Source organism: Theropithecus gelada, chromosome X (assembly GCF_003255815.1).
Source record: "Theropithecus gelada isolate Dixy chromosome X, Tgel_1.0, whole genome shotgun sequence".
Taxonomy (NCBI): domain Eukaryota; kingdom Metazoa; phylum Chordata; class Mammalia; order Primates; family Cercopithecidae; genus Theropithecus; species Theropithecus gelada.
Window position 1 is genome coordinate 140,396,560 of NC_037689.1, and position 10,265 is coordinate 140,406,824.

At 44.9% G+C, this 10,265-nt stretch overlaps 1 protein-coding gene across 1 annotated transcript; it reads left to right on the top strand.

The window, feature by feature from the left end:
• The first annotated feature begins 522 nt into the window (after window positions 1–522).
• Window positions 523–8,969, top strand: LOC112616470 (sperm protein associated with the nucleus on the X chromosome N4). The gene is made up of 2 exons (XM_025373449.1): window positions 523–691; window positions 8,702–8,969. Exons 1-2 carry the CDS (start codon window positions 614–616, stop codon window positions 8,921–8,923), a joined length of 300 nt encoding a protein of 99 aa, XP_025229234.1. The 5' UTR covers window positions 523–613; the 3' UTR covers window positions 8,924–8,969.
• Window positions 8,970–10,265: the final 1,296 nt, after the last annotated feature.

Sequence of the window (10,265 nt, forward strand, 5' to 3'; positions counted from 1 at the left end):
TTGCCTGGCAGAAACCTAAAAGTTAATGGTCTTCAAGGTGAATATGAAGGAACTGTAGGAGGGAAGTGGGATAATTCACATCTCCACCAATAACTAAATGTAGCCACACTAGCTTGGAGGGATTTGAGGTGAGACATCTAAAATACTAGGTCATGGTGGGTGCTGGAAGACAAAAGAATGAATCACTTACTAGGAATGGCTGTGGGGAAGGGCTTGAAGGAACCATCCTCTCGCTTCCATGTGAACCATGAACATTAAACATGGAGAAATGAGGAGTGGCGGCAGATCGTTTGGGATGCATCACCTTCAGGGGATGCTGAAACAACAACAGCATTTGGTTTCCTCTATACCACTTTCACCTCCCCCGCAAGCCCAGGGAGTGGGCAGCAATGGTGCTTTGTGATGCCAAAGCCACCCCAGGACTGCCATTGGCTGGGACGCGGCCTGTATGATGAAACAAAGCTCAAGGGTGTGGCTTTGTTTTGCTCTCAGGTGGGTATATATACAGGGTGGGCAAAAGCTCTGGGACAGCCCACTGGAAAGCTTCAATACAGCTGTGGAAATCTGTACCCTAGAAGAGTCTAGTGTAGAAATTCTCCAACCAACCATAATCATGGAAGAACCAACTTCAAGCACCAAAGAGAATAAAATGAAAAGCCCCTGTGAATCCAACAACAGAAAAGTTGACAAGGTCAGATTGTTAGGTTTTCAAGGGAAGGCGAGGGTGAAAGAAAGACACACAGATAGGGGGCGGGTCAAAGAGCAACACGGGTATACTGCAGACACCAGCAGAAATGGGGGGAGCAGCTTCATGCCAGAGCCCACCGCTGCATACAGGCTGGCGTACTTACAGGTATGGGTGGGAGAGGTTTGGGCAGGATGGCTTCCTGCCTGGCAGAATATTGACAAGATGTTGTTATGATCAGGCAGTTTGGCCCTTTCTCCGGTGGGATGTCACCATGGTGTTGCTTGGACCTTTAGGCCCAACAAGATATGATAGGGATGTTTCTTTAGTTGGGCTTTTATCTACCTTATGGCCAGGCGGTTAGGTGGGATTTTTCTCAAGGCCAGAACCCCCGTGGAATGTTTCACTTTGACCAAGGTCTGCAAACTAGAGGGGAGCTTACAAAATAGTGCAGTTTAAACTAATATTCTTGCCTTCTACTTTCGTATAAAAGGAAGAGGGGCGTTGTTGAGTATCTGGCTGCCTCCTGCTGAATAGGGGAGCTGTAATCAGGGTTTGGGTTTTGAAGCAGTGGGTGTTGGACTTCAGAGTTGTTTTCCTGGAGGCACTGGTACTGGACTTGGTAGAGGAGAACGATGGTATTAATGTGTTGCTGGGTGGCTGCCTGGACAGGGGAGTTTAGCCTTCGGGGGATAAAGCGGGATATGAGGATAAGTATACATGGGCCAATTGCAGTATTAGGAGGAGAAAGATTAGGGGACCTAAGAAAGGGGCCACCTGCTATCCCAGTGCTGAGTACAGCAGAGATGTTTAGTTCTGCTAACACTAGAATGAGATGTAGAGCCTGCTTAGTGTGTGTGGAGGAAGATGAGACAGAAGCTACTAAAGGAACCTGGATGGTCTGCTTGTTAGGCAAAATGTTAATGTTTAGACTGAAACACCAGGGTACATGCTCCTGACCAATTGGCCAGTAGGCAGAGATAAGAGTTTGTGCCACAAAGGAAGAAGACACTGGGGGTGGACAGACAAAAGTTATAGGTTATGGTGGCAAGCCATGAGAAGGTGGGTATTGAATTGTGCACAAACCCTTTGTTTTAACTTTTATGTTTTTCCAAGTTGAATAGCTGCCAGCAAGGGTAGCCCCTCTGAAGGCATGAGAGAAAATGCTGGTGGGGGAGGAGGTGAAGGTTGCTTTTGGAGAGAGAGAGATAAGTGGGTTTTTGTAACTAATAGTCATTGCGGTCCTGATAGGGCAGAAGGATACAGGTTGCAGTTGAGGGAATTGTTTGTGGATTTTTTCCAGGGAGCACCCTTGAGTTGAACACATGGAGAGTGGCACCGTCAGAGAGGGGAGGGTTTGGTAAGAGGTGTTTTATGGAATCCGACTTGTATCATGTTTAGTTAGGAGGCTATGAGGCAAAGGAGGGTGACAGCCCTGTGTGTGACTGTGTGGGTGGATTTGATGGATTGGGGGAAAAGGTGTTTAGCTGAGCAAGATTATAAACAGGTTTGGGGAATGAGTTGGCTGAGTAGGTGAGATGCAGGTTTATTTTGGACCAGGTTTATGTGGACAGTTTGAAAGGAAGGGCTGTGAACTGCTGGATTTGTGTGGACAAATGAATTGAACTGTTGGAAGAAACTTGGGAGTGTGACTGATTTAAGAAGCAACGTATGAGGCTGATGAAGGGGGCTCAACTGTTAGGGGTTTGGGGTGGGGACTTAGAATATTCCACAGACAAAGAGGGCAAAAGGAGAAAAAGGAGATTTGAGTAGGAGTGAAATTTTGGAAGGTGCCCTGCAGTCATACCTCCTGCATTAGTGTGAGAAATTGGCAGGACTATCCAGGGACATGGGGAAGGGAAACCAGGAAAGATCTAAAATAAAGTTGGAGGTAAAATATTGGAAATTGGAGACAGAGATTGTTATGCACTAAGGTGTTCTGGGTTGGCAACTTCTGAAATTCTTGTTAAGTGCAGTGAGGTTTGTCCTGTGAGGGAGAGAGAATAATTTGGGGGTGAGGAAATTTCTAGATGTAGATCTGGTGCTCTTTTTAGTTTGGAATGGTGCATTCAGTGTGGAAAGGATGTTAGCTTTGCCACTGTGGGAGTAGTTAGGATAACCTGGTGAGGATCCGTCCACTTAGGTTGGAGAGGGGAGGAGGGGGAGTCTGCGACTCAGACCTAGTCCCCTGGTTGTAGGACAGGGAGGAGCGTTCTGAGGATGGACTTTTGGGCTGGGGGGAATAGGACTTAGGCTGAGGGGCTTTGGGGAAATGGCTCATAAATGCATGAGGACCAATAGGAGAAGTGAAGCCTGGGCCATTTTAACCTCTAGGGGGTTTTTTCTTTTTTAAAATTACCTGAAGATTAGGGGAGGTAAGGAATATGGAAGGCCCACTTAATGTTTAGAGCCTTTGCCAGCTGTTTGTTAACCTGTGAAACAAATGTTGGCCCATTGTCTGACTGAATTCAAGAGGAGAGTTTAAACCTGTGGATAATATGAGTGAAGAGAACAGAAGTGATGGTATGTGCCTTTTCGGTGGTTGTAGGAAAAGCTTTTATCCATCCAAAGAATGTATCTACTATTATCAGAAGGTATAGGAATCATTTGTTGGGAGACACGTGGGTGAAGCTGATTTGTTAGTCCTGTCCTGGTGTGTGTCCTCAGGCCTGGTGTATGAGAAAGGAGATGATTTGATAGCTTCCTGAGGGGAAGTTTAAGTGCAAAGGGAAGATGCCTTAGTAATATCTTTCAGATGGGCAGCCATGGTGGAAGAATGTATAGAAGTTTTTAAAAGCCGGAGTAGGGGCAGTAACAAGCATGGAAATGGTTGTGCACATATAAAAGTACAGAAGGTTTTTAATACTTGGGCAAGACACTTTTATCATTGAGGTAGAACCATTTTTTCCTGAATGGCGCCAGCCTGGGCAAGTGGGGTTTATTCCTCCTGGGTATATACAAGTTGTATGCTGGGAAAAATGGGCAATAATGATGAAATTTTAAGGGCTGCCTGCCAGGTTGCTGAATGTGTTCAGAAGTTTCCCTTTGTTATGGCATCAGTAGCTTTTTGGTGTCCCTTTCAGTGGATAATGGTGGCCTTCGGTGGTAGTTTAGCCACCTCCAGCAGCTTGTGTGCAAGTTTCCTATTTCTCATGGGGGTTCCTTTTGTAGTTAGAAAACCCCTTCCCTGCCAGATTAAGGTGTGAGAGTGTAGGATGTGCCACACATATTTGGAATTGGTTTGACTGTTAACTCTCCTTCTATTTGCTAGGGTGAGATCCCGGGTTAGGGCTACTAGCTTTGCTTGTTGAAAGGTAGTATGGAGTGGGAGAGCATTGGATTCTAGGAGTTCATTTTTGGCAATGATGACTTGGACAGCTGCTGGACATGGCTCCCTTAAAGAGCTTCCATTAATGAACCATGTAGGTGTTCCCCTCAAAGGAGCTTTTGAAATATGTTGGAAGCGGGAGGAGAGGGAGTTTAAGAGGTCCAGGCAGGAGTGAGAGAGCTTAGAGTTAGAGTTATTAACAAGGAGGAGGGTGGCTGAGTTGAGAGTTTTATATCTCTTGAAGGTGATTACAGGGTTAGCTATGAGTAAGGCATGTACCTGCTGTAAGCGGGATGATGGGAGGGATAGAAGGGATTGATGGTTTATGACGTCCTGTAGGTTATGAGAAGATGCAACAGTAATGTGTTGGTTGAGAGGGAGTTTCTGTGCCTCTAAGGCCAGCAAGGTGGCCATATCCAATATTTTTAGTCAGAGTGACCAGCCTTGGATGACAGAGTCCAATTGTTTTGAGAGGTGTGCAATGGCTTCTGGGGCATCGCTGTATGTTTGGCAGAGTAGTTCAAGAGCAAGGCCTTGGGCAGAATGTACATACAAAGTACAGGATGGTGGGATTGGGCAGTCCTAGTGATGGGGCCTTTAAAGGGCATTATTTATTTATTTATTTATTTATTTATTTATTTATTTATTTTTTAAGTGGGAGCTGATGGGGCAAGCTGGGTTCAGGCGTTTTAGGATGGGCCCATGTGAGGCCGTGTAAAGCAGCTTGGCCAGCAAGTCAAAGTTGGGAATGCACAGCTGGAAGTATCCCACAAGGCTCAAGAAGGAGAAGAGGTCCTTTTTGGCGTGGGGAAGGGGCATGTCCTGAATTAGCTCATTTTGTTGGGTTGGGATGGCCCAAGAATTAGAGGTTAGGAGAAACTGAAGGTAAGGAACCTGGGTTTGGGCTACCTGAGCTTTTGTGAGTGAGACCCGATATCCTCAATTATGGAGGAAGTTTAAAACCTTAGTGGTGTGTTGTATTGACAGGTTAAGGGAGGGACTACAGAGAAGGAGGTCATTGACATATTGGAGGAGGGTGCCAAAAGGAAGGGAAAGTTCAGCTAGGTCCTTGGTGAGGGCCTGTCTGAATAGGTGGGTGCTATCCTGGAACCCCTGTGGGAGTATGGTCCATGTTAGTTGGGTGAACGTGTGAGTATTAGGATTTGACTACATGAAAGCAAAAAAATTTGGGGAAGCCAGATTTAAGGGAATAGTGAAAAAGGCATCTTTTAGATCAAATTCAGAGAAGTGTATGGTGGATGGGGCAATATGGGAGAATAAAGTATATGGGTTGGGGACCGCCTAATGAATTGGTACCATCACCTGGTTAACAACTCCATGATCCTGGACCAAGAGGTAAGACCCATCTGTCTTTTGGACAACCAGGATAGGGATGGTTGTAGCGAAAGTTGACAGACTTGAGAATTTGAGCTTGTTAAACTTTACAGATAATAGGTTTGAGGGCCCTGAGGCCAGCTGGGTTAAGGGGATATTGAGACTGATGAAGGAAAGTGGAGGAGTTTGAAGGGTTATTTTACCTGGGATGTTGTGTGTGGCTATTGTGGGTTTAGAAACGTTCCAAACTTTAGAATTAACAATAGGTAACAGGGTGGATAATGAAGATGAGGGGGAGGAGAGGGAAGCATTTGGGTGGCAGAGTAAAATAAAAGGAGTAGAATTGTAGGAGCCACATTGCATGGAGTTCTGGAATTTACTTAACATTTCCCACCCCAAGATAGGGATAGGACACTGAAGGATAACCAGGAAGGTGTGGGTGAAGGGGGGTGTTGCATAGATTGTATAATAAAGGACCAGTCTGTTTGTGCCTAGAGGGGATTTCATTGCCTCTCACAATAGAGATAGAGGAACTAAGGAGAGGTCCAGAATATTCTGGTAAAACTGAATAACTATCCACTGTATCCAATAGGAAAGACACGGGCTTACTAGAGACTGAAAGTGTTATCCTGGGTTCTGAGGTGGTGATGGTGGTGTGGGGCGGGGAGAGGGGAGGTGGCGGGTCAGCTCCAGGCCCTGTCAGTCTTCAGTTAGAGGTTATGAAGCGGGATGAAAAGTTTTGCTGAGCACAGTATGACTTTCAGTGTTCCTTGATAACACAGATGGGGCAATGTTTCCTGGGTGTCCTGGGATTAGGGCAGGCTTTTGCCCAGTGTCCCTGTTGGCTGTACTTATAACAGACTCCTAGCAATGACTGTTGCAAGATTGAGGACTTCTGTATGCGTTGGGAAACCTGTTGAATGGCAGCTGCCAACATTTGGTATTTAGTCTGGTCCTTTTTGGATTTTGGGGTTTTCAGTTCTTCCTCTCTATTATTAAAGACCTCAAATGCCACTTCAATTACATGTCTTTGGGAGGTTTGAGGGCCATCCTCTAGTTTTTTAAGTTTCTTTTGGATGTTGGGGGCTGACTGGGAGATAAAGTGTAAATGAAGGTGGATTTTGCCCTTATTGGTATTAGGGCTTTAGGTGGTATATTTACTTATGGCCTTTGAAAGGCAGGAGAGGAAAAGAGCATGGGCAGCTTTATTTATGCCAGCTACAAGGCATGATATCATATGGCCTTGTTTCTGTCTGTCCACAGAAATTGCCTGATAATTCCAACTGGGGTAAGTCCTTGGGACAGCTAGGGTCCCTATTGGGTTATGGGCAGCATCTTGTTGGTAGAGGGTGTTTGCATTGGCTTGGACAGCCATCAAAGTGTATTCAGCCATCCAGATGCATTCCCTGTCTTCTGGGGAGAGGGTGGAGGAAAGTATTAAATATATTTCTTTCCAGGTAAGGTCATAAGATTGAGTGGCATAAAAAAATTCCTTGTGGAAAGAGGTGGGATCTTTGGAAAAGGAGCCAAGTCTCTTTTTGATATGGGAGAAGTTGGCTAGAGAGATGGGAATATGATCTCAGATTATGCCTTTGTCCCTCACAATCTCCTGCAGGGGAAGGGTTTTGGAAGACCTTTGGGTGTGTGACTGGTTGTCAGCACTAGGGGGGTGGGTGTGAGACCTGGTTTGTGGTGAAGAACGAAGGGCAGATGGAGGGCAATAGGAAGAAGGTGGAGGAGCCAGAGCCAAAGGAGAAGGAGGAAATGGTGTTGGGAGGGGGACCTAGAGAGGGGTTTTGTTTACCAGGTTGAAATTAGAGGAGAAAGGCTTGTCCTGAGGAGGAGGCATTTTTGTGGGTTTTTAGTTGAGGAAGAGGATTTGAAAAGGTGAACAAGATTTGCAGAGAGAGAGAGAGCAACCCATGAACAGAGATAAGCAAAGTGCTTTCGATCCTTTACCATTGCATTAGAGAAAGTTTTTTAGATTATATTCAATTTGGAAGTTGAAAGTTTTGTTATCTGAAGGGAATGAGTATCTCCAGAGGGTAGTGAATACCCCAAAGGGAAGCGAGTACCTCAGAAGGGAGTTAATATCCCAGAAAAGAGCAAGTACCCAGAAGGGGAGTGAATACCCTGGAGAAAAGTGAGTACCCAATTCCTCCCAGGAGAATGGATGTAGGAGAGCTGGGATGTACCGAAGAGCTGTGGCGGCTCTTCACAGTCCCCTGGTGGCCAGAGCAGCTGGAATGGCAAGCATTCTGAAGGCATCCCCTGAGAAGGCAGGCTGTGGTCACCTGGTGACCAGGGAGACCTCCAATCCAGTGCTAGGATTTTCTGGAGAACCAGCAGAAATAGAGAAAAATCTGGAAGGGAGGAAAAGGGAGACTCACACACTAACTGGAGACTGGTGTTGGATGTAAGGTCTAGCAATGGGGGTGATCCTTCCTGGAGCCACCCAGAAAGGGGAAGGAAGCAAAGAGGACGGTGAGTTTGATCAGGACCTAGAGGTCAGCCCAGGACTGGAGATGATGAGACAATAAGGAGAACTGGGCTGGAAACAGGTAGTCCACTCAGGATATGGAAACAGGCTCAGGTCTAGTTTTTGCTGCTTGCTGCTTTCCAGTATGCAAAAGAAGACTTACCTGGTAGAACTCAATCCCCATCCCAGGTTTTGGCACCAAAATGTTAGGTTTTGAAAGGAAGGCAAGGGTTAAAGAAAGACACACAAAGAGGGGACCACTAAAACACCTACACAGGTATATTGCTGACAGCTGCAGAAGTGGGGGACCAGCTTAATGCCACAGCCCACTACCACTTACAGGCTGGGGTACTTACAGGTATGGGTGGGAGGGAGCTGGGCAGCATGGGATGCTGCCTGGCAGGATATTAAGATATTCTTATGATCAGGTGGTTTGACCCTTTTTCCTGTGGGATGTCATTGTGGTATTTCTTGGACCTTTGCCCAGCAAGCAAGATATGATAGGAATGTTTCTTAGTTGGGTCTTTGTCCATCTTGTAGTCAAGTGGTTAGGCAGGATGTTTCTCACAGCCTGAACCCCTACAGAATGTTTCACTTTGACCAAGGTCTGTGAAATAGCAGGGAGCTTACAAAATCGTGCAGTTTGGAGTAACACAGATGACCCTACCCATGCTCCTCTTCTTCCGCATAGATCCCTACCCTATGATGCCACCTTGTTCTTCTCAGACACAAGCCCCTTCCTCAACCTGCATTCCTTCTTATAAAACCCCCCTTGCTATCTATTCTCTACCCTCTTCACCCAAAATAACGCCTTTCTGGCCTCTCCCTGTTTTTTTTTTTTTTTTTTTTTTTTTTTTTTTTTTTTTTTAACCAGAAGAAGAAGCATCTGGACAGAGCCTCAGCCCCTGAACAGAGTTTGAAAGAGACAGTAAATGCAAAATATCCAACATTAGTGTTTTACTACAGGAAGAATAAGAAAAGAAATTCAAATCAACTGGAGAACAAAGAGCCCACCGAGAACTCCACTGATCCAGTCAAAGAGAAAGGAGACCTAAACATATCTGCAGGATCTCCACAGGAGGGTGGGGAGAATTAGTCCAACATAGAGAAACCAAATTGGACAAATCATTGCCACTGATGGCAATGATTACAATAAAATCAGTTTGAGGAGCTGATGACTGTGTATACCTCTGCCTTTTTTTCTAATGGTGGGGAGGAAGGGAAGGGAAAAGATAGGCATTTGAGAACAGAGGGATATGAGATCCTGTAGCACTGGCAGACAGATCCACAGGTTAGGCAGACATTGTAAATAAGGACTGGCCAGTGGAGACTGATTCCTGGAGACAGATTTTCTTCTGAAAATTTTATCTCACAGGGGAGGAAGAAAAGGATTTGGTGTTCCTTGGAGCATGTGCATATTTAGAAGAGCACATAAAAAGATCTGTATTGTATGTAGGTGACAGTGACACTCTTTCCAAAATGAAGACATCAAAATCACCACCTTCAGGCCACATACCTCAGAGTGGTGTGTTTTATAACTCACCCAATGCTGTGAGCAGCTGAAGGTCCTCAAAAGGACCAAGAACCTCACCCTACAGAAAGTAAGAGAGCATGCCATACACAATAAAATAATGGTGTTTGGAGGACATGGTCCCAATACTAGGTCCCAATACTAGGGCACTTGATAAGAAACTCTAGGTGGAGCAGTCACCTACCAAGTGTGGGGCACTGGGAGTGGCCTGTGTCTACTGTAGGCAACAAACAGAAGCATTGTCTACAGAGAATTTCAATACAAGAATTCAAGTAAAGGCTGGTATTTTTATTACCATTTCCATACACCAGCATTTCTAGAGAATGTCAGTGATTAAGAATTCTTCCCCTAGAGGCAGAGCTTGCAGTGAGCCGAGATCGCACCACTGCACTCCAGCCTGGGTGACAGAGCAAGACTCTGTCTCAAAAAAAAAAAAAAAAAAAGAAAAGAAATTCTTCCTCTAAAATAAAATATCGTTTTTATTGGTGGAAATACAATAGAGTGGTTTTGGCATCAATGTAGAGGGCTGAGTTGCATTCCTTGAGTTAACGGCTCAAGACCCTCTCCTGTTTATTCACTCATTCACTCTCCTTTATTTCCGTGGCCCAGTTTCATTCCTCTTGTCTTCATTGGCAATCGTTGTAATGCATTTAATGTATATCCTTTTCTTTGTATGACTGTCAATATACTTTATTGTTTGTGGACATTTGTTTTTAATGTATATATCCATTGTCAATATTTAATGTTTCACTCAGGCCTATATTTAAGATGCATCTATGTATGTCTAATCTGTTCCTCCCTTGTCGGATATATTTTTATATTATATAAATTTAAGAAAGATATTTGGATTTTTAATATTTGTACCCACCTTCTGGTCCATGTTTTGTTTAATTTCTACCTTAGTATT

Coding starts and splice junctions, on each gene's coding strand:
- LOC112616470 (XM_025373449.1), top strand. CDS start 614: ATGGAAGAACCAACTTCAAGCACCAAAGAGAATAAAATGAAAAGCCCC. Junction 692..8,701: donor ACAACAGAAAAGTTGACAAG/GTCAGATTGTTA, acceptor TTTTTTAACCAG/AAGAAGAAGCATCTGGACAG.